The sequence below is a fragment of the Sus scrofa genome, chromosome 15 (assembly GCF_054392235.1).
Source record: "Sus scrofa isolate SSC_HxYL_T2T_F1_AM1 chromosome 15, Sscrofa_HxYL_maternal_Yorkshire_Landrace_v2.0, whole genome shotgun sequence".
Classification (NCBI taxonomy): domain Eukaryota; kingdom Metazoa; phylum Chordata; class Mammalia; order Artiodactyla; family Suidae; genus Sus; species Sus scrofa.
In genome coordinates, this window is record NC_139397.1 from 45934676 (window position 1) to 45958440 (window position 23765).

General features: G+C 46.9%; 1 protein-coding gene across 1 annotated transcript in view; it reads left to right on the forward strand.

The window, feature by feature from the left end:
• LOC110257058 (uncharacterized) overlaps positions 1–10915 on the forward strand; it is a 52297-nt gene extending 41382 nt beyond the window's left edge. Inside the window, exon 2 of the mRNA XM_084999772.1 lies at positions 10723–10915. Within this exon, the coding sequence (XP_084855898.1) occupies positions 10723–10879 (157 nt within the window). The 3' untranslated portion in view covers positions 10880–10915. The remainder of the gene's footprint in view (positions 1–10722) is intronic.
• Positions 10916–23765: the final 12850 nt, after the last annotated feature.

The following is a 23765-nucleotide window of genomic DNA, read 5'->3' on the forward strand; positions in this document are numbered from 1 at the left end:
CAAAAACCCCAAAGGGACCACTTTGATACGAGCCAAGTGGGTCTCACAGTGGTCGAGGAGATCAGAATGGGCAGAGGTGTTCCCGATCCACTGAGTCCAGTTCCAGACAGAAGGCGTGCAGTCCAAAAAGTGGTACTAGCATCTCTGGCCTCTGGGCTTTCCTTGCTTCTGCTCCTGTGCTTTCCATGGGGGTACAGATTTACGTGGTCCTCTCCCCCATCTTCCTACCTTTGGGCTTCAGCTGGAACAGCTGCTTCTTCCTCTGCTTTGTTTTCAGAGCATGTGGGTGTCTCGGAGGATGGTGCCGAGGCCAGGAGCGGGTTTCCTTCTGATCATTGCTGATGATGCCCCCACCAGACTGATGTCAGGAGCCACCGTTGGGATCCAGCCTATCATTTGTAAATCACTGAATTTGAGTGACCTATAAATCTATAGGAATAGCCTTAAAGCAGGCCCTTGGGTGAGAGCAGCAGGGAACTTAGGATGTATAGCATTGGCGTTCAAGCTGTGGCCCAGTGGGTTAAGAATCCCCCTTCAGTGGCTCAGGTGGCTGTGGAGGTGCGGGTCTGATGCCTGGCCCAGAGCAGCGGGTTGAAGGACCCTGCATTGCCACAGCTGTGGCTCAGATTCAGTCCCTGGCCTGGGACCTTCCACATGCTGTGGGCACAATCCCTCCCCCCCAAAAAAGGATTTGTAGTATAATGTCACTCACCAAAGCAAAAATCACAACACATGCACACACAAGTATACACAATAGTTAAGGGTGTACATGAAACACCTTAAAGGCAGTACCACTGGAGGAATGAAATAAGGAAAATAACCTCCTGGAGGATCAGGAATGCAAGGTTGGCTGATGTGTATGATCTCAAAATGGTTGGCTGGGCTCCAACAAAACAGAAAGTTGGGGGGGGGTGTCCATTGGAAAAGGTTGAGAATCATGTCACTATCCAGAAAAAAATGAAAAGCCTGAGAACAGTGCACTGAGAACTCTGGAAATATATTTTAAACATCAGTTGATAAGGTCAGAGACCAAATATCATCCAGCCCAAATGTGGAAGAGAGGAAGAGGTGTCCCCTCATCATCAGCAAGTGATACCATCTGAAAAGGGGGTGGCCAGCCTAGGACCAGGCCAAGAGGGGTCTGAGAGGCCTGGCAGGTCAGTGCCTACACCCGTGGTCCAGAGGAGGGGGCTCAGGCAGGGGGAGGGGCTCTCTGTGGGGTGTGCAGCCTTTTCCTGCCAGAGTCTCTGCTGCCCAGGAGGCTGTGACTTATACCTCGAGACCCTGCCCCCAGCCCTTGGCTACAGCTTTCCTGGCCCAGGACCCCCAGCCCCAGAGTCCCCAGCTCTCAGGCCATCTGCCTCCCTTTAAACTGAGTGGCCAGCTGTCCTGGACTAAGGACATTCTGTCTCGGGAGCCTGAACCAAGAAGGGAGCGGTCACAGCCATGGGGCAAGGGCTGGAGCAGGAAGGTCTGGCATCTGGGCAGGAAGAGGAGCTGGGTCTCAGGCAGGCAGAGTTTCAGGAACAAAACCTCGGGCCAGCTGGGGAGGCTGGAAGGAGGGAAACAGGCCCTGAACTGGTTATTAGCAATGGAAAAAAATTAGCAATGAAGAGAGATTTCCTTTTGGTTTTATTTTAATGTACAAAAAAAAATGTATGCCAAAATGGAATCTCCCATTTGTAAAATCTTGTGCATTTTATTTATTGGAATCATATCTTTTTATCATTAGAATATTTTGTCTTGTTTTTGTCTTTGTTTTTCTGGCTGGCTCAGGAGTGTGTGGGAGATTCCAGGGCCAAGGAGCAACCCTGTACCACAGCAGTGACAGTGACAGTTTAACCGATTGAGCTACTAGAGAGTGCCCGATAGAATAGTTTATTTTTCATTTATTTTTGTTGTCTCTTTTTTAGTGCTGTCGCTGTGGCATATGGAGGTTCCCAGGCTGGGGTCAAATAGGAATTGTAGCCTCCAGGCTACACCACAGCCACAGTAATGTGGGATCTGAGCCGCATTGCAACCTGCACCACAGCTACTCACTGAGCGAGACCAGGGATCCAACCTGCGTCCTCATGGATGCTAGTCAGGCTTGTTAACTGCTAAGCCACGAAGGGAACTCCCCAAAAGAATATTTTAAAAACAGAACAAACATCACGAGATACACTGGAGCCTGACTTCCTTTCTCTGAAACTCATGCTTACGTATGTGTAGACAGTCTAGTACTGTGGTCTGTAGAGACGAGAGCACCCTATAAGTTATAGGGAAATATTTCACCAAATACCCTTTCCTGACAGCCTCTTTAAAATGTTTGGCAAGCATTTCTTTCCTTTTAACTTTCTGGCCTGCACCTGCGGCATATGGAGGTTTCCAGGTTGGGGTGGAATCGGAGCTGCAGCTGCCCATGAATGTCACAGCCACAGCAACGCCAGGTCCGAACCACATCTGGGACCAACACTGCAGCTTGTGGCAATGCTGGAGCCTTTACCCTCTGTTGAGGCCATGGATTGAAACTGCAACCTCATGGATACTAGTTGGCTTCTTAACCTGCTGAACCACAATGAGACCTCCAGGAAGCATTTCTAACTTGCTTCTTAACTCCACTTATGAGCCTCTGCCATCTCCTGGTTTGTCGGCACGTTAAGGACCTGGAGTTGTTATTGCTGTGGCTCTTATCACCACTGTGGTGTGGGTGCAAATCCTGGCTTGGGAACTTCCAGATCCTGCAGGTTCAGCACAAAACAAAACAAAGCAAGACGTTATGCATCATTAAATCAGAGTGACATTTTTTAAACCCCTTGAAAAAAGTCACACTAGGCAGTGGGCAAAGCAGGCACGAAAAGCACTGGCAAGAGGGGCGGGCCTGTTGCCCTCTGCTGGCAAACTGGGAAATGCAGGCTGTGCCCCACCCAAGGTCAGGGGAGGCTGAGTTCCCCACTGGCAGTCCTGCTGAATCCACTCGGCTTTGGAAACTCACAGGGAGGAAGGCCAATATCCTAGAACTTCTCAAAACTTAGAGAACAAGCAACTCAATTAGAGAACCAGATGTAGTGAAACGAATGCACACACCCTTTAAATCGTACACCAGTGCTCATGCAAAATGAGCCACAAACACATTTAGAACAGAAACGTATGAAAAAAGTTAGAGAAGCGAGCCTAGAAGAAAAGCTACTTGTCCACGGGCTTGGACTTCTGTGAAACGTCATGAGAAGGCAACGCCTAAAGTGAAAAAAGGTAATAGCATGGACGCTATAAAATTAAAACATTTCTACTTGGTGACATACTTCCTGTGCACCACACGCAAAAGTGATGACAAGCCCGCTTTTCCACATCAAGCCTTTGCTGCGTCCCTTGAAGACGGACCCCCGCAGCCATTCTGGGGGTCTTCACACAGGAAGCTTCTCCCCACTAAGCCTCATCCTCCCCATGCTTCCTCACTTCTCCTCACCTTTTCCTCCTGGCAGCAACTGGATCAGGCGGAACCCCAGTTCTGGGCAGTGTGGAGGCTGCACCGCCGCTTTGTCCTAATGCCAAACTCCACGTGCGTCCAAAGGATTCTGAGCTCTATCAGCAGAGACCCTGGCCAGGGGCAGCTCAAGGCCACACCAAACCCTGGCAGTGCCTCAGGAGACAGAACTCCTGCGAGCTGTGCAGAGACAAGGCCAAGGTGGAAAGCGCGTGAGCTGGGGGTCAGAGAGGCGGAAGGGGCCCCCTGAGGGCAGTGAGGGAGGTGAAGGCAGGGCCAGCCTCACCCTTCACCACACATAGCACTCCCTGCTCGCAGAACTGCCCAATCCATTTGACTTTGGATGTTCCAACTGCAATGGAGACAAGAGGCCATTGTCTCCACGGATCAGTGTCTCTTTGGATGGAAGAAGATATTTCATGCAGACGGGAGAAAGCTGGAGTAGCCATATTCATATCGGACAAAATAGACTTTAAAATAAAGAATATGTAGGAGACAAAGAAGGACGGTACATAACGAGCACAGGATCAATCCAGAAGATACACCCACTGTAAATAGATATGCACCCAACAGAGGATCCCCTCACTGGATAAGGCAACTGCTAACAACCTTCACAGGAGAACTTGGCAATAACACAATAATAGTGGGGGACAGGAACACCCCACTTCCAGCAAGGGACAGATCCTCCAGACAGAAAATCAGCAAGGAAACACAGGCCCTAAATGATGCATCAAACCAGACGGACTTAATAGATCTTTTTAGAACATTCCATCCAAAAGCAGCAGAATACACAGTCTTCTCAAGGGCACACAGAACATTCTCTAGGACTGATCATATTCTGGGCCTGGATCAAGCCTTGGTAAATTTAACTACTCTGAAATCCTATCGAGCATGTTCTCTGACCAGAACACTATATGACTGGGAAATAACAATGAGAAAAAAACTGCAAGAAACACAAACACATGGAGACTAAACAAAATGCTACTAAACAACAAATGGATCCCTGAAGAAATCAAAGAGGACATTGCAAGTACCTAGAAGCAGGAGTTCCTGCCATGGCTCAGTGGAAATGAACCTGGCTAGCATCCATGAGGACCCAGGTTCAATCCCTGGCCTTGCTCAGTGGGTTCCCAATCTGCCATTGCTGTGAGCTGTGGTGTGGGTCACACACATGGCTCCGATCTGGTGTGGCTGTGGCTGTGGCATAGGCTAGTGGCTACTGGTCTGAGTCCACCCTAGCCTGGGAATCTCTGAATTGCATGGGTGCAGTCCTAAAGAGACAAAAAACAAACAAAAAACCTAGAAGCACATGGCAACAAAGACACAACAATCCAAAACCCATGGGATGCAGCAAAAGCACTTCTAAGTGGAAAGTGGATAGCAATACAAGCCTACCTCAGGAAACAAGAAAAGCTCAAATAAACAACCCAACTTTACATCTAAAGCGACTAGAGAGAGAAGAACAGACCAGACCTAAAGGTAGCAGAAGGAATGAAATTGTAAAGATCAGAGCAGAAATCAATGAAATAGAAATGAAGACAACCATAGAAAAAAATCAGTGAAACTAAAAGCTGGTTCTTTGAGAAGATCAACAAATTTGGTAAGCCAGATTTATCAAGAAAAAAAGACAGAGGACTCAATAAAATAAGAAATGAAAAAGGAAAAGTTACAACAGACATCACAGAAATACAAAGGATCAAAAGAGACTACTACAGGCAACTGTATTATAATAAAGAAGACAACCTAGAAGAAATGGACAAATTCTTAGAAAAGTACACTCTTCCAAGACGAAACCAAGACAACACAGAAAAGATGAATGGACTAATCACAAGTACTGAAACTGAAACCGTGATTTAAAAAACTTCCAACAAACAAAAGTCCAGGACCAGATAGCCTCACAGATGAATGTTATCAAACACTATCAGAAGAGCTGATACCTATCCTTCTGAAACTATTCCAAAAAACTCCAGAGGACGAACACACACCCAAACTTATTCTATGAGGCCACCATCACCCTGATACCAAAACCAGACATGATACCACCAAAAAAGAAAACCTCAGGCCAATACCACTGAGGAACATAGATGCAAAAATCCTCAACAAAATACGAGCAAACTGAATCCAACAATACATGCAAAGGAATGTACATCATGATCAAGAAGAGCTCATCTCAGGGATGCAAGGATTCTTCAATACCCACAAATCAATCAGTGTGCTACCCCACATTAACAAACTGAAGAATAAAAACCATGTGATCCTCTCAACAGATGCAGAGAAAGCTTTGGACAAAACCCAACACCCATTTTTGATTAAAAAAAGAAGAAAAAAAAAAAACACCTCCAGAAAGAGGGCATAGGGGGAACCAACCTCAACATAATAAAGACCGTATAGGACAAACCCACAGTTGATACCACTCTCAATGGTGAAAAGCTGAAAAAATTCCTGCTGAGATCAGGAACAAGACAAGGACATCTGCTCTCACCACTATTATTCAACACAGTAACATTGGAAGTCACAGCAATCAGAGAAGGAAAAGAAATGAAAGGCATCCAAATTGGAAAGGAAGAAGTAAAACAATCACTGTTTGCAGATGACACGATTCTATACCTAGAAAATCCTAAAGAAGCTACTAGAAAACTGGCTGAAATCTAAACAGACACTTCTCCAAAGAAGACATACAGATGGCCAAAGAACACATGAAAAGATGTTCAACATCACTCATCAGTAGAGAACTGCAAACCAAAACCTCTAGGAGGCACCACCTTACACTGGCCGGAACGGCCATTATCAAATAAATGCTGGAGAGGGTGTGGAGGAAAGCGAACACTGTCAGTCGGAATGTAAATTGGTACAACCACTGAGGAAGAGAGTATGGAGAGTCCTCAGAAAACTACAAACAGAATGATGGTTTGATCCAGCAAGCCCACTCCTGGGCATCTATCCAGAGAGAACCGTGACTCCAAAAGATACATGTCCTCCATTGTTCGTTGCAGCACTATAGACAATAGCCAAGACGTGGAGACGCCCTAAATGTCCATCAACACAGGAGTGGATACAGAAGATGTGGCACATATACACACAGACTATGACTCAGCCATTAGAAAGGAAAGAAGTAATGACATTGGCAGCAGCATGGATGGACCTAGAAAGGATCATGCTCAGTGTAGTTAGACAGACAGTGAGACACAGGGTCCTATGCTATCTATCACCTCCGTGTGGCATCTCCAAAAAGACATGACCAACGTCTTTGCAGAACAGATAGTGACTTGCAGACTTTGAAAACTTATGGTTTCCAAATGACACAGGTTGGGGGGTGAGGGCATGTACTGCAGGTTTGGGATGGAAATTCTTTAAAATTTGGTTGTGATGATTGTTGTACGCCTGTAAACGTAAGAAAATTCACTGAGTAATTTTAAAAAAAGAAACTGCAACTTTTCAGGTTTTGTAATATTAAAGAATATCTGTAATTATTTGAAACTATTTGTATTAAAATGCTGCTCCCTTTCCAGCTACAAAAAAAAAAAGATAATTGTATTCAGAGCAAAATATACTGATAAGATATAATCTCAAAAATACTTTAGGGAGTTCCCGTCGTGGCACAGTGGTTAACGAATCCGACTAGGAACCGTGAGGTCGCGGGTTCGGTCCCTGCCCTTGCTCAGTGGGTTAACGATCCGGCGTTGCCGTGAGCTGTGGTGTAGGTTGCAGACGCGGCTCGGATCCTGCCTTACTGTGGCTCTGGCGTAGGCCGGTGGCTACAGCTCTGATTCAACCCCTAGCCTGGGAACCTCCATATGCCGCGGGAGCGGCCCAAGAAATAGCAACAACAACAACAACAAAAACAACAACAACAACAAAAAAAGACAAAAAGACAAAAAAAAAAAATACTTTAGACTTCCTTCTATGTTGCCTATTTTTTCCCTATATTACACTGACAGAATGAAAGCAAAGTAGAAACGTCAGCAATAGATTAGTATAATTTCCTGAATTATTAAATAAATAAGCCTCTTATTTTTTTATTTGGGGTAATAGCTGTTCTTACATATTAGTTCCACATAGACGAAGCACTTACTGTTGGATAATTAGTGATGATATTTTTATCAATACCCATATATACTACTCATATTTATATGTAGATCCTTTCAACCAATATACATATATTTATATTAGTAAATTCCAGGCTTCATAATAATATGAAAAGCATAGCCCTAGCTTCATACACATCATGAAAAAGAACCTAAATAATAATGCATAAGTATATGCGACCAGGGGTGAACTTTACTAAGGTATTGAAAACATCAGAGAAAGAGCATATGTAGTTCCAATAAAAGGTAGTTGCAGAAAAATCTCCCTGTGCATTGCTTTCGTACACCATATCATTGACACAAAATTTTATAAATCCTCTGAATTTGTATTTTAGAAAAGGAGACTTTCTTTCTCCCCCCCCGCCCACTATACAACATGTGGATCAAGTTATTCTTACATGTATACCTCTTTCCCCCACCCTTTGTTCTGTTGCACTATGGGCATCTAGACATAGTACTCAATGCTACTCAGCAGAATCTCCTTGTAAATCTATTCTAAGTTGTATCTGATAACCCCAAGCTCCCAATCCCTCCCACTCCCTTCCTCTCCTGTCAGGCAGCCACAAGTCTCTTCTCCAAGTCTATGATTTTCTTTTCTGAGGAGATGTTCATGTGTGCTGGAGATTAGATTCCAGTCATAAGTGATATCATATGGTATTTGTCTTTGTCTTTCTGACTCATTTGACTCAGTATGAGAGTCTCCCGTTCCATCCATGTTGCTGCAAATGGCATTATGTCCTTCTTTTTTATGGCTGAGTAGTATTCCATTGTGTCTATATACCACATCTTCCGAATCCAATCATCTGTTGATGGACATTTGGGTTGTTTCCATGTCCTGGCTCTTGTGAATAGTGCCACAATGAACATGCGGGTGCATGTGTCTCTTTGAAGTAGAGTTTTGTGACTTTCTTTTCAATGCAGCTGTTCCCAAGCAGGGAAATAAAAACAATCTTATAACTTAATATGGCCTCGAGAAAATGAAGAAAATATTCTACATATTCTCAGTGAGGTTTTGTAGGCAGGGACAAAAAAAAAATGTATAAATTTACCAGAGGCATGTTTTACCATGTCTATATTTTAAAAAAGAAAAGAAAGAAAGAAGAATAAATTAAACGCTAAATAATACTCCATGTGGTGTATTTTCCCCCAAAGGCAGCCAACCGTCTTCCCAATACATTCAAATGTAAGGGTTGTTCAAAAGGCAAGTATATGAGCTTAGCAGTGCGTTTGCATCACCCAAAAATTTATTGGTATCAGAGTGTGTTGCTAGACTTTTCTGGAATCACTGCGTATGAGATTTAATGGAATGTTCACTGAAATATGGAGGCTCCTCCCCACGTATTACCAAGGTGAAAACCCTACTTATAAATGATTTTCAAATGTGTGGTATTTTTATCTTCATGATTTTATTGCCCATTTTATGAATAGGGGCATACATCATTTCATCGTGCTTTGCTTTATGGAGTTTTTTACAAATTGAAGCTCCGTGGCAACCCTGCATCAATCAAGTCTTTGGATGCTGTTTTTCCAATGTCATTTGCTCACTTCGTGTGTCTGGGTCACAACTGTGGCCGTTCTTGCAATATTTCAAACGTTCTGATTATTGCTGTATTTGTTACAGCAATCTGTGATCAGCGATCTTTCCTTTTACTACTCTAATAGTTCTGGCATTCTTTTTTTTTTTTTTTTTTTGTCTTTTTGCTATTTCTTGGGCCACTCCTGCGGCATATGGAGATTCCCAGGCTAGGGGTCCAATTGGAGCTGTAGCCACCGGCCTATGCCAGAGCCACAGCAACTCGGGATCCGAGCCGAGTCTGCAATCTACACCACAGCTCATGGCAATGCCGGATCGTTAACCCACTGAGCAAGGGCAGGGACCGAACCCGCAAACTTATGGTTCCTAGTCGGATTCGTTAACCACTGCGCCATGACAGGAACTCCAGTTCTGGCATTCTTTAACAAGAAAACATTTTTTAATTTAAAAAAAAGGACACAATGAACTTCTTTGCCGAACAGATACTGACTCCCAGACTCTGAAAAACATATGGTTTCCAAAGCAGACAGGGCGGGGGTGGGGGGATGTGCTGCAGGTTTGGGGTGGAAATGCTACCTAATTGGGTGGTAATGATCATGATACAATGATAAATGCCCTGAAATTCAATGAGTTAAAAAAAGAAATTGCTTGCTTATCTACATCCTCGTCACAAACTCTCAGCAGAGGAGTTTAGGAAATGAAGAGTTTGAGAAATCAAACAACCTCGTGGACAGTGACATTCACAAAAATAAAACACCTGGGAGTACATTCTGACCCAGCAGGTCAAAGACCCAGATTCGGAAAACTGAAAGAACTTGGTGAAAGACACTGAAGGCAGTACAAAGAAATGAACCGCTCAAGGAGTTCCCATCGTGGCTGTGCGCTGTGTTGTGTTAGGGTCACACTGATGAGACTTGGCATGGGGTTGGGGGTGAGCTGGAGCAGCCCAGAGGTACCCCTGGGGAGCTTGGTGGAAGGAGGAAGCCCGGCGAAGGGGACCCCAGGAAGTGACCTCACTGCCCTGGCAACAGAGCCCAACAGAACTTGGAACCTGGGTGGCCAGGCACCCACTTCTCCAGGAAAGGACAGAGGAAGGATGGACTTGCTCTGTTGCGCCCCCATCTCCCGAGGCCGAAGCCGCAGGAGAGGGCCCAGAGGAGGAAACCTCATCGAAAGCAGCAGACGATGGATCAGCACCCAGGGCAGACGCCTTCGGGCCTTTGCCCGCAGGGGCCCAGAGGTAACACAGGGAGAGGGAGCTCCAGCCCAGCGCAGGGACCTCTCTGATCCCACACGGTAGCCCCGTGTCCCCTCCTGGGATGCCTGTGTGCAGAGGGGGGTGTGAGGGGTGGGTCTGCCTCGAGCAAGAGCAGCCTGATGGGGTTGGATGTCCCTGGGGCATGTCCACACCCCAGGACAAAGCTGGCTGATTGAGAGCCGGGCCGAACCCTGTGTGTGAGCTGTACCCCCGGCCCCCCGGGGACGTCTCATTCCTCATGGGGGGTGGTTTCGGAGCAGACAAGCCCTCACCTGATCTGGGAGCAGAAGGTCAAGGGGCAGAAGAAGCAGAGAGAAGATAATGGCCCCACAGGGCTCTGACCCCTTGGGCCCGGGCTCCCTGCCCCTCACTCTCATTGCAGAGCCCCCCACCTGAGACCCGCCAGGAGCTGGGCGAGGAAGGCAGAAGGTCTCCAGTTGAAACGCCCCCCAGGCCGCCCCCCAGGGGCCTCTCCCGGGCTCACAGGGAGCTCAGAACATCCGGCTCTGGGACCGAGGACAGACACCACCTGGGCCTGAGAGCCCTGGATGGCCTGGCCCCCCCTGAGGCCCAGCCTGAAGGTGAGAAGATGGGGACGGGGCCCTGTTAGGGTGCGGGGAGCTGAGTTCTGGGCCACATGGCGGGGAGACCCCAGAGGATGGTGCTGGGCCAAGGAACAAAGACTCACCCCTGCCACCCACCTGGTGGACTGCACACCAGAAGCTGCTGGGTGGGGACTGGACTGGAAGGTTCTGGGAAGACTGCTCTCCTTGGGAGAGCACATGGCAAGGCAGGCATGCAGGGACGCTTTTCTCCTCTCACAGCTCCCGAAGGAGACCCGCAGCCAGAGGCCAAGATACCACCCGGGCAGGACGAACCTGCAGCCTCTCTGGCCCCAGCCCCAGACACTGACGGGCATTTTCCTCCACTGGAGGAAAACGGTTCTCCGGCTCCTGCAGGAGACCAAGGGCCACAGGAGAATCCAGCAGCAGCCCTGCAGGAAGAGCCTGCACTGACTGCTCCAGCGGCCCCTAGACTAAGTCCTGAGCTGGCTCAGGCAAGAGCCCCAGGCCAATTTCCAAAACCACCTTCCCCAAGGCCCCCTCCGCCCCTGCAAGTGCCCTCCCCAGCAGCTCCCCAAAAGCCCCATTCACCCTCTCCCCCTCCCGAAATGTACTCTCCTTCCCCTCTCGCCATTTGTCTTTGGATGTGTATTGATTTCCTATTTCTCTTCCATGTTATGTATGGTGTAATTTACTTCATGTTTTAGAAATAAAATTTGCAAGTTGCACCGTGTCCCCTTTGCATTGGGGTGTTAGACAGGCTCCCCTTCCTCCAAGCCCCCTGGACCAGGAAATGATGGGGGAGGGGACTTCATGGGATCCAAGAGGGACTATGGGCAGAAGATGAGGAGACACGGGACAGGCAGGAAACGTCGTCCCCGATGTCCACTAGCTCACCCAGGGCCTTGGAACATCCTGGGAACTGAAGGGATGGCTTCCTCCACACTGAGTGGGAAACCCATCCAGAGCCCTGAGAACCACACAGGCATCAGGGATTCTGGAGCCTGGGCTGAGAGCCTCATGGAGACAGGTCCTGAGGCCAGCAGATCTTAAGGATGCTTAAGGATAAGGCATTACTTCAGCTGTGGCTTAGTTTGCAGCTCTGGCTCAGATTTGATCCCTAGCTTGGGAACTTCCATATGGCACAGGTGTGGCCCTAAAAAGACCAAAAAAAAACCCTCAAAAACCCACAAAAAAATCAAAGGCCCAGAGGTGGGAGTGTGCTGGCTGACTGAGCTTGTGTATTTATTAATCAGTACCTGTGTCTTTGCCCTGGAACTTTCTAAGAACAATGCCTCTGTCTTTCTCATCCAACAAGAGGGGTCGGAGGGGTGCGTGGGAGGTCACATCCTCCCTTTCTTTTTTTTTTTTTTTTCCTTGTCTTTTGCCTTTTTAGGGCCCTCACTGTAGCATATGGAGGTTCCCAGGCTAGGGGTCCACCAGAGCTATAGCCGCCAGGCCATACCACAGCCACAGCAATGCCAGATCCAAGCCACGTCTGCGACCCACACCACAGCTCATGGCAACACTGGATTCTTAACTCACTGAGTGAGGCCAGAGATAGAACCCACATCCCCATGGATCCTGGTTGGGTTCATTAAGCCCTGAGCCACAACAGGAACTCCGATGTCCTCCCTTTCTTTATGCTATTCCTCTTTATGCTATTCCTCAAACCTGTCCAGGCCCTGATTTAGGACAGTGTCACAATGTCTGGAGGAAAGGCAGAGAAAGTCCAGCAATTGGGTGGGTTCTGTGCTGTCCCACCCTCACCCCCAAACAGCTCCTGGTTTTAACCCTGGAAGGTCCCACCCTGTCATCCCACCCCCACACCTGCCCTTGCCACGGCCCCGAGAACCGCGGTGTGAGTGATCTGCGCCTTCACTCTCTCACCAGGGGTGGCAGGTGCACTGAGGGCCTGCTGTGGATGCCGCCTCACCTGCTCTGCTCAGCCCTGGCCCCATGGAGTGACCTAGGAGACCTCAGGCCCTACAATGCAGAGGTCCCACCCAGGGGACCTGAATGGGTGCCTGGTCCTACACACAAACTCCGCCTGGACTCGGGCTGTGTCCTAGGCCTTCTAATGGCCCTAAAATGGTTGGAAGGAACCATCACTTCCTCCCTATTATTCCTAAGTCATTTCTGTTTCTCAGTCTTGCTGACAAGACATGTGCCTCTAAATTACACTGATTCAAGATTTTCTAATCTTTAAAAAAAAAAAAAAAAAAGACAAAAAATGTAGTTCCCATTGTGGCTCAGCAGAAACTAATCTGACTAGCATCCATGAGGACACAGGTTTGATCCCTGGCTTTGCTCAGTGGCTTAAGGATCCAGCACTGCTGTGAGCTGAGGTATATGCAATGCATACGGCTGGGATCCTGTGTTGTTGTGGCTGTGGTATAGGCCCGCAGCTACAGCTCCAATTGGACCCCTAGCCTGGGAACTTCCATATGCCAGGGGTGTGAACCTAAAAAAAAAAAAAAAAAAAAGAAAGAAAGAAAGAAAATAATGAGACTCACCATATGTTAACATAGCCAGACACAAAATATCACATATTGTATAATTTCAATTATATGAAAAATCCAGGACAAGTAAATCCATACAGACAGAAGGAAGATCAGTGGTTCCAGGGATTGAAGGTGAGGGAAATGAGGAGTGACTGATTATAGGAAAAAGGTTTCTCTTTGATGAGAATGTTCTAGAACAAGAATTTCCTGTTGTGGCTCAACAGGTTAGGAACCTAACATAGTATCAATGAGAATGCAGTTTCAATCCCTGGCCTGGCTCAGTGGGGTAAGGATCCAACATGGCATTGCAGCAAGCTACAGCATAAGACAGATGCGGCTCAGATTTGACATTCCTCTAACTGTGGTGCAGGCCTGCAGCTGCAGCTCTGATTTGACCCCTAGCCCGGGAGCTTCCACATGTGGCCATACAAAGAAAAAAGAACAAAAGAAAATGTCCTGGAACCAGATAGTGGTGAATAAATACTTAATGCCTCTTAATTTAAATACAGTCTGAAAGAGCAAAGAGGTAATTCTTCTTTTAAGTGAAAACTCTAAGGAAAATTATCCTGAACCATTCAGTATATGGGAGATTAAAATTTTAATGCAATACAGGGGAGGAGAGGGGGCTGCAGCAGGCACCATCTGCAGCTCAAGAGTTCGAATAGAAGGCCCTGCAGGAGCTGAGGCAGGTCACAGAGAGGACACAGGGGCTGTTCTAGCTCATGCTTGAAAGCTATGAGTTGAGCTTGACCTGGTGCCAGTATGGGAGCTGGAATACAGTGCTTCTTCTACCCTTGATCAAGAACTCTGACTCGAGCCTGCCTTGGCTCTGAAGTTGGATGTGGTGCAGGTGGTTGCTCTAGCTCTTGCGCTTGCATGAGAGCTGTGCCTCGAGCATGTTCTGGCTCTGGAATTAGAGATGGCCTCTGTGCTTGTTCTAGTTCTTGAGGTTGCTTTATATATTTTTTTGGTCTGTTCAGGCCACACCTGAGGATATGGAAGTTCCCAGGCCAGGGGTACAATCGGAACTGCAGCCACCAGCCTAGGCCAGAGCCACAGCCATACACGGGATCAGAGCCAAGGGGCTCTTGCTTCTGGAGGCCAGCGCCCAGCCCCACCCAGACTGGAGGCAACATGCCAGGTGGGGCGTTTGATTAGGGCGGTACACCTGCAAAAAGGCAATGCAGGTGTCCTATGTGAGCTCCGGGAATACAGAACCCGCATGTGGAGCAGAAAGGCGAAAGCTCACCTGATCTTGATATTCAGTCTGGGTAGAGACCCTGAGAGCCAGGCCTCATGGTCTCTTTGACCTTCATTTTTAGGGTTCTAAGCAGGAGGTGTCAGAAAAGTTACCACAGAGACAACTGGTTTGTGGCAGCCAGGCACGCATAGTGACATCACTTTTCGATCCTTGGCTGTCCGCTCTTCCTGTCATGGTGATGCAAAGAGGAAAATTAATCTGAATTATCCAGGTGGGCCCAATGGAAACACAAAGGTCCTCAAATATGGAAGAAGGAGGCAGACTGTCAGAGTCAGAGAAGCACATGTGAGGGTGGAAGCAGGTCAGAGAGGGATGTGAAGATGCAAAGCTGCTGGTTCTGAAGATGGAAAGATGGAGGAAGGAATTCAGGCCTCAACCAGCAAGCAGATGGCCCTCCGGAGCCTCTAGGGGGAGCACAGCCCTGCGCACATCTTAATTGAGCCCAGGGGGATCCATGTCAGACTCCTGACTACAAGATAATTTGTGTTGTCTTTAGCCACTAAGTTTGCAGTAGTTGGTTACAGCAGTGGCGAGAATCTAATACAACATCCTACATGAAGAAAACACTGGTCTACAGCACACTCCTTTTCTACCCACTACTCCACTCAGCCAGGAAGAGAGACTCGGGCCCATGTGCTCCTGAATAAAGAGCTGGATCCTGGTAACCATCATGGCCCTCTGAGCGTTCACAAGCCACTGTCCACAACCCACATCTGGGGTCCTGACTTCATGTCCCTCAGCTACACAAAGAAAACCTGACTCATCCTGAGTAGCACAAAGGGCAGTTTTACATGTAAAACAATGAGCATAGAATACTCCACTTTAAAAAAAAAAAAAAATGTTACAAGAATTCCCCTGTAGAACAGGGGAAACAAATCCGACTAGTAGCCATGAGGTTGCGTGTTGGATCCCTGGCTTCACTCAGTGGGTTGAGGATCCGGAATTGCCCTGAGCTGTGGTGCGGGTGGCAGACGGGCCTTGGATCCTGAGTTGGAGTAGTTGTGGCGCAGACCGGCAGCCGCAGCTCCGATTGGACCCCTAGACTGGGAACTTCCACATGCCGCAAATGTGGCCCTAAAATGCACAAAATAAAATAGAAATAAAAGAGTTACACACCCAACTTGTACATACTTCAATATTTCTAAAATCATTGATGATGATGGCTAGAGGGACGGCCTGGGTTTGGGGTCTGAACTAGGAGGGAGATTCTTTGTACTGCACGGACTTTTGTGTGTGTGTTTTAAAGTATCTGTATAGGAGTTTATGTCGTGGCTCAGTGGTTAACGAACCCAACTAGTATCCATGAGGACACGGGTTCACTCCCTGGCCTTGCTCAGTGGGTTAAGGATCTGGCATTTCCAGGAGATGTGGCATAGGTCGCAGGTATGCCTCAATCCCACGTTGCCGTGCTATGGTGTAGGCCAGCAGCTACAGCTCCAATTCACCCCCCAGCTTGGGAGCCTTCACATACCTCGGGCGTGGCCCTAAAAAGACAAAAGACAACAAAAAAAGGATCTGTGTAGTGTTACTGGGTACCATGCCTTTGCATGATCACATGTTTTTTCTCCTGTAAAATACAAACAACTAAGAAGAAAGAGGAACCACCGAATAGAAGCAGAGGTGCGTGGATCAGGAGCAGCACACATGCAAACAGCTCAGAGGAGTCCTCATTCTATGTGGGTGCCACACAAGTCAACCTGGAAATCTTTCTCTTACATTTCCACCGGGCGCCTTGCTGTTGTGTTGCCCTTTGTTGGAATGTCACTGAGCTCAGTTTCAGCTGCTTATCACTCAAAAGCCAATAACTGGAGAGGCGAGAGTCAATAGAAAGGAAAGGGACTTTAATCAGAAAGGAGGCGGACTTGTGTCCTGAGACCCACTCGAAGATTCTGCTCAGCCAGGACAGTTGTTGAAGGGGGAAATGGGGACACATCTCAGTGAATTATCAAGGCAGGAGGTTGGGCTCTGCATCAGCCTCCATACATGTGGACCGGCTGACACTTCAGATGTTACCTTGCCCACATGACCTACCTGCGGGATTGCGAAAGGGGCTGTGAGGGGTAGAGAGACAGTCATTTTTTAACTGCTTAATTCTGTTTGTTTGTTTGTTTGTTTGTTTGTTTCTAGGGCCATACCTGTGGCATATGGAAGCCCCTGGGCTAGGGGTCTAATCAGAGCTATGGCTGCCAGTCTATGCCACTGTTGCAGAAACTGCAGAAACCGTGGCATCAGAAGGAGACAAATGGCACTTGGAGATGCAGAAGAGCAAGGTTTATTCAGCACCCATGCGGGCTCAGAGGAGTCATCTCCAGAGTCTGAGCACCAGGTCTTTGTTCTCAGCAACTTTTATACAATACAGGGTCTTCTTTTTCCCATGTAAGCATCTCCGGACCGCCCCCCCCACCCCACACACACACGCACCTCCCCCCTTCCCCAAGCAGGCAGTGTTCCTCCCTAAGAAACTGAGCAAGGAAGGTTACAGAAGCAGAACTGATAAGCGATGCTTGGAAAACCATTAGCAGGGCTGCTGGCTTGGACATGGGGTACATTATTACAAGAAGGGTAGCATGAGGCAAGCATAGCTGAAAAGGCTTGCAGCTGCCTTTTCAGCCAAGGAGGGGTTGTTCCTTAGTTAAAACTCTTATTTCACCACAGCCACAGCAACCCTGGATCCTTAACCCACTGAGTGAAGCCAGGGATCGAACCCACATCATCATGGAGACTATGCTGGGTCCTTAACCCGCTGAGCCACAACAGAAACTCCACTGCTTAATTCTTCATTCTTACTTATTTTTATCTAGAAAAAGAATCAACAGGATAGACAAGGCCTGGTGAGCATTCAGGACAGCATAAGTCAGGAGTGAGGTTCAATTGCCTAGTGACCTCATCCCTATAATTAGTTTCTTTTAAAGTTAGAGGGGAACCAGAGTTCCCCTCATGACTGGTGATCCCCTCGTGGCTCAGCAGAAATGAATCTGACTAGCAACCATGAGGACACCCCAAGTTGCTATGGCTGTGGTGTAAGCTGGCAGCTGCAGTTGCAGTTCGATGCCTAGCCTGGAAATCTCCATGTGCCGCGGGTGCAGCCTTACAAAGACAAAGACCAAAAAAAAAAGTTAGAGGGGAGCAGAAATGGGCAAACAGGAAAGGGACAAAGGAGCTGCTTTTTTTTTTTTTTTTTGGCTTTTTGGCTTTTTGGCATTTTGCCATTTTGCCATTTCTAGGGCCGCTCCTGAGGCATATGGAGGTTCCCAGGCTAGGGGTCTAATCGGAGTTGTAGCTGCCAGCCTACGCCAGAGCCACAGCAACTCAGGATCCAAGCCATGTCTGTGACTTACACCACAGCTCATGGCAACACCGGATCCTCAACCCACTGAGCAAAGTCAGGGATCGAACCTGCAACCTCATGGTTCCTAGTTGGATTCGTTAATCACTGAGCCATGACAGGAATTCCAGGAGCTGCTTTCAATTCCCCACTAGCAGACTTCATTCCATTTCCATGGGACTCCACATCTTCTCGGGGTGGGAAATATCAACACAGGACTGTAGCATCTCTTTGCTGACAATTTTAGTTGCTGCTTACATATACAGATAGAGAAAGTTGCAATTATTTTGACACCCACAAAGATAGAGGTTATCATGACCAATAACATGAATTCCACTCTCTTGAGGCCAGTTCTTGGAATTGTGCTAGCCATGGATGCAATGCTGCTCAAGATGAAACAGCTTATGTCCTTCACGGCTGCCATCTGGTCATCCATGCAGTTAGCTTTTTTATCGTTGGGGGCAGTTATAGAACCTGTAAGACAACTCAGGAACGTCTATCAGACACTGAGTCTGTGACTCTGTTATCCTCATCATTAACTGCTCAGTTTTGCACTTGGGATCCTGCAGGAACCTGCTCAGGTTCCAAGAAAACAAGTTAGTCAGGGCTCTGCAAAGGCACTGTGACCCACATAAGCAGGGTGGCAGTTGGCAAAACGGCTCCCCTGGGCAGCCCACCTGAGCAGGAGAGCAGGTGTGAGAATCCATGTCTTTATAGACTGACAGTGTGTCCTGTAGGCCTCCAGCTTGTCACCCCAACTTGAGGAACCCTGGACACTCAACCGTCAGCTAAGATGGAAAATAAGACCAGGTACGAAGCCCAACATGAGAAGTTCCCAGTAGTAAGTTTTCTCAGCATTGGCCAAGGTCATGAGAGGGGGTGGTCAAAATCCACTTCCACAGCACTCAGTGGCAATGAAGTAGAGCTCTGCCTGCTAGGACACTCGTATCTGTATGTGAGGTGGGCCTTCCCCACACACACCCTCTCTTGTGGAACCAGCTGCTGCAGCTGCTCTGAACAAAATGTCATGAACTTGTGCTCCCTGTTCCTAAAGTGAGGGCTAGCTTCACCCCACCTCCCTCTTCCTCATCCTATTTTTAACATCACTGAGAAAAAAAAAAAAAAAAAGGTTGTCAATGAAACAGTGTGCACTAATGCAAACAAAAAAGCCTGGTAAGAAGTAAAATCTCCTGAATGACATTTGCTTAGAGCAGAACTATCTTGTAATGTGTTCTCCAGGCTAACACATCCCTGGCTTCCCCAAGATCCACCAACTTTCTAGATGGAAAACAGTGGAACCAGATAATGCACAAATGTAAGACAGGACCAGTGTCCCCACTTTATTACTTACTTTTAAGCATTATTACTTACTTTTCTCAGATGTGTGCTGGATGCTAGGACAACTGCAGCCATACTTGGATACCAGGACTGTCACCTAGCATCCGTGCTCCTTGCTGCTAACCATTCTCCCAGAGTTGGAGTTTTGATTAAAGAAGTTAATTCCACAGAATATTTATCTTACCCAACACCTAATTTGGGTAAGCGTCTCTTTAAGGAAAGAAAACCTCTTTCGTTCTTGTGAATGTCTCTTGCTAGCTAGTCATTTCTAACCCCTGGCTTTTGTTACTGAGAGCCCTGCAGGAGCTGGAGGACCAGCACCTGCTCAGGGCAGGGCCTGGCCATTTGTGGCCTTGCTGACCAGCACAGGGCTCAGAAGCAAAGCCGCTAAGAAGTTGTGTACCGGAAGGGCCTCTGCTAATTCGAGTCCTACTTAAACCTCATGTATTCAATAGAACCAATATTTTGAGCAAAAAGTTAGGTCCTCTAGTCTCTTGTGTTCCTGTCCTGTGAGGTATGTGTTCCCGGGGATGATGCGTTGATTACAGGGACTCTGATGGAAAGTTTTACATTTTAATAGTGTTATATGAATTTTGATAGGCATTAAGAAAATATACCTCACCAAACATTATTATTAGGCAACCAAGTAAAAAGAATGATTAGATTCAAAGTCAATTCAGAGAAAAACGTTCAGAAAAATAGAATAAAAACATAGCTGTGACAAATATCATGAGTTTTAGGCCAGTGACTAATGCCCTTAGTGCAAGACCACAGGCCCAATGCGCAGGGAGGCCAAAGAAACTGATACTTGTTTGGAGCAGAGACAAGGTTCATTTCATGGCCATGCAAGGAGATGGGTGGCTTGTGTTCCAAAAATATCCCAATTCCTGGAAAGAAAATTGCAAAGCATTTTTAAAGGCAAGGTTAGGGAGGGGTGTGGTTGGTTGTTGCAAATTCTTGGTGCAGAGCTCCTTTGTTCTTGTAGCTGTTCACAGAGGTCAGGGCTAGATGTTCCTATAAACCTCCAACAAGATACAGAGAGGAGTAAAGCAGAGGATATGGGGGAAGGGCCTGCCTGGGAAGGCCCCACGTGTCCTGCTCCATTTCCTTTGATATTCCTCAATCTTTATTTTTATTATTATTTTTTTATTTTTGGCTTTGTGGCTTTTAGGGCCACACCCGCGGCACATGGAGGCTCCCAGGCTGAGGATCCAACCTGAGCTGTAGCCACAGGCCTATGCCAGAGCCAAAGAAATATGGGATCTGAGCCTCATCTGCAACCTACACCACCACTCCTGGCAACGCCAGATCCTTAATCCACTAATCGAGGCCAGGGATCAAACCCGAGTCCTTGTGGATGCTAGTCAGGTTCGTTAACCGCTGAGTCACAATGAGAACTCCAAATATTCCTCAATTGTTTTTTTGTTTGTTTGTTTTTGTCTTTTGTCTTTTTAGGGCCGCACCTGCAGCATATGGAGATTCCCAGGCTAGGGGTCCAATCGGAGCTGCAGCTGCTGGCTTACACCAGAGCCACAGCAACTCAGCATCCAAGCCACATCTGCGACCTACACCACAGCTCACGGCAATGCCAGATCCTTAACCCACTGAGCAAAACCAGCGATCGAACCTGCAACCTCATGGTTCCTAGTCAGATTCGTTAACCACTGCACCATGACAGGAACTCCTTAATTAAACTCCTATTAAAGACCTTAAAAAACAAGGTTAAAGATCTGATCACATGCTTATTGACAAAAAAGCTTATCCATGTTGTTAGGACATAGAACATCTTCAGATTAACTAAAATTTTAACATTTTACCAGGACATATCCAAATTTCAGAAAACTTGCATAATTTCTAAAATGTCTATTCACAACATCTATTCACACCATATAACCTGAGGAGGTTATCACTCATTTGACAATACTTTCCAAGTAATTTAACATACCAACCAATCCTAGTTAAATTTTTTTTTTCTGAGATGCCTCAAGGACCCCCTGAAATCCCAAAGTTAGCCGAAATCAAAAGAATTTGAATCAGAATTTGATAAAGAAGTTCATCAAAAATATCAGTTTTAAAAATATTTGGTCAGATAGCATCACAGGTCACAGTGAACACTTAAAAACAAATACAGATCACTCAAAGGCAAGGAAGTTCACAGTCCGTTACTCAAAAGCTGCATTCTAGATAAATTTGTTCTCTTAGCAGAGAGGAACCAATTCCAGTCCTGTACCAGTTTACTTTTAGTAACAAAATCCATTTACCTAATTAAGCTGAATCTAATTTCAACCTGATATACATAAAACTCCTTGTCTACTCAAAATATATATCCCATTTTCCCACACTATAGTGAAATGATTCTTTTCTTATTTTGTGTAGTTTAATTACATAGTTAGATTAGAATCCTCAATCCTGTAGTGAAAAGCAAGAGGCAGGTAATTTTGACCAAAATCTTAGAGAGGCTATTTTAGGTAGACCTTTTTAAAATACAATCATTCCTACAAAGTTTACCTAAAAGCTTTTATCTTGCTTGCACTTAATTCAAACCAAGTTTTGGTTTTTTTTTCTGTTGACAAACTAGTAACAGATATAACAAGATTTGGAGTTCCCTTCGTGGCACAATGGTTATCGAATCCGACTGGGAACCATGAGGTTTCAGGTTCAACCCCTGGCCTCACTCAGTGGGTTAAGGATCCGGCATTGCTGTGGGCCGTGGTGTAGGTCGCAGACACAGCTCGGATCCCGCTTTGCTGTGGCTCTGGTGTAGGCCAGTGGCTGCAGCTCCAATTAGACCCCTAGCCTGGGAACCTCCATATGCTGTGGGAAGCAGCCCTAGAAAAGACCAAAAAAAAAAAAAAAGATATAACAGGATTTTATTTTAACTTCTACTACATCTAGGTGAAGTCATCAAGCCAGCTTTCTCTAGCAGCTTGTGCAAAACAACAACAAAAAACTAGTTTTGCAATTTCGAGAGTTTCGCCTCAACCAGTTTTTTCCAGAATCTACAGAATATAGTGGCCATGCAGTGTTAAAAAATCTTCCTCCTCTCACTCTCTAGAAGCATACTAAAGATCTCCCAGTTTTGCAAAATGGACCCGAGGGGGACTATCAAATGGACTAGAGTTCTGATTAGCATGGCAGGTGTGATGAAATATCAAAGAAATAAATGCAATGCAAACTGGGCCCTCAGAATCTGTTCCCTTACACCGAAAAGGGAGATTCCCTTCCATTACAAAGGGAAAATCCCCCATACCGCTCTGCCACAGGGGAAACCCAATGCAATAGGGAAGGATACCTGCTGTCATCACATGTGAGCCCTGTTACCAAAGACATCTCAACTGACAAATGGAAGACTACAACTCACCCACAAACAACAAACAAAGGATCAGATGAGCTGGAGCCTGGAAATCCCACTTCCATTCCCAGACGGAGGCCTCCAGAGCAGCCTGACTCCCCAAAGACAAGAGAACAGAACACGAGCAGCTTGCCCCAAAATGATGCACACAAAACCACAAACAGCAGCTAAGCTATGGGCACACACACAGAAAATCAGAGGAGGTGTGGTCTAAAATTCCACTTTCACTCCCAGATGGAGGAAACCTCCAGATTAGCCCAGGTCTCAAAAGAGAATGGACCCAAAGTCACCCTATTCCTGCAGGGGAAGCAGCTCAAATCCATCTGGAGTGACTTAGCTCCAGGGACACTGCATGTGGATCACAGCTCTGGACATTTCTGGGCTCCAAACAGCCTCATGGCGTGGGTGGCCAACCCCTGTCAGGGACAGTCCCTCCAAGGTCCCTGGAGTGAAGTGGGCTCTGGCAGCTCCTGAGGGCTCAGGAAAGGGGCTACCCTAGCCAGGGTCAGCCTGCCGCAGACACAGACTCCTAGGCTGGCTTCACCAAAATTGTTAGTGCAAGTGCCCAGCACACAGTGAGGCCAAACAAACCGAAACATCAGAGTTTGAAGTAGAGGAAAGTTTACGGCATGTCCACGCAAAGAGACAGGTGGCTTGTGCCCTCAAAATATCCTGAACTCCCCAAACCAAAATTACAAAGCAATGTGTGTGTGTGCGTGTGTGTGTCTTTTTAGGGCCGCACCTGAAGCATATGGATGTTCCCAGGCTAGGGGTCCAATAGGAGCTGTAGCCACTGGCCTATGCCACAGCCACAGTAGCTCCGACCTACACCACAGCTCACGGCAGTGCCAGATCCTTAACCCACGGAGCAAGGCCAGGGATCGAACCTGCAAACTCATGAATACTAATCAGGTTCGTTAACCACTGATCCACAATGGAAAATCCCTGCAAAGCATGTTTAAAGGCAAAGTGAGGGAGGAGTGTGGTTGATTATTGCAAACTTCTTGGTGCAGAAGTCCTTTGTTCTCATAGCTGTCCACAGAGGTCAGAGTGTTGCAGGAAGGGGGACCCCTTCCAGGGCC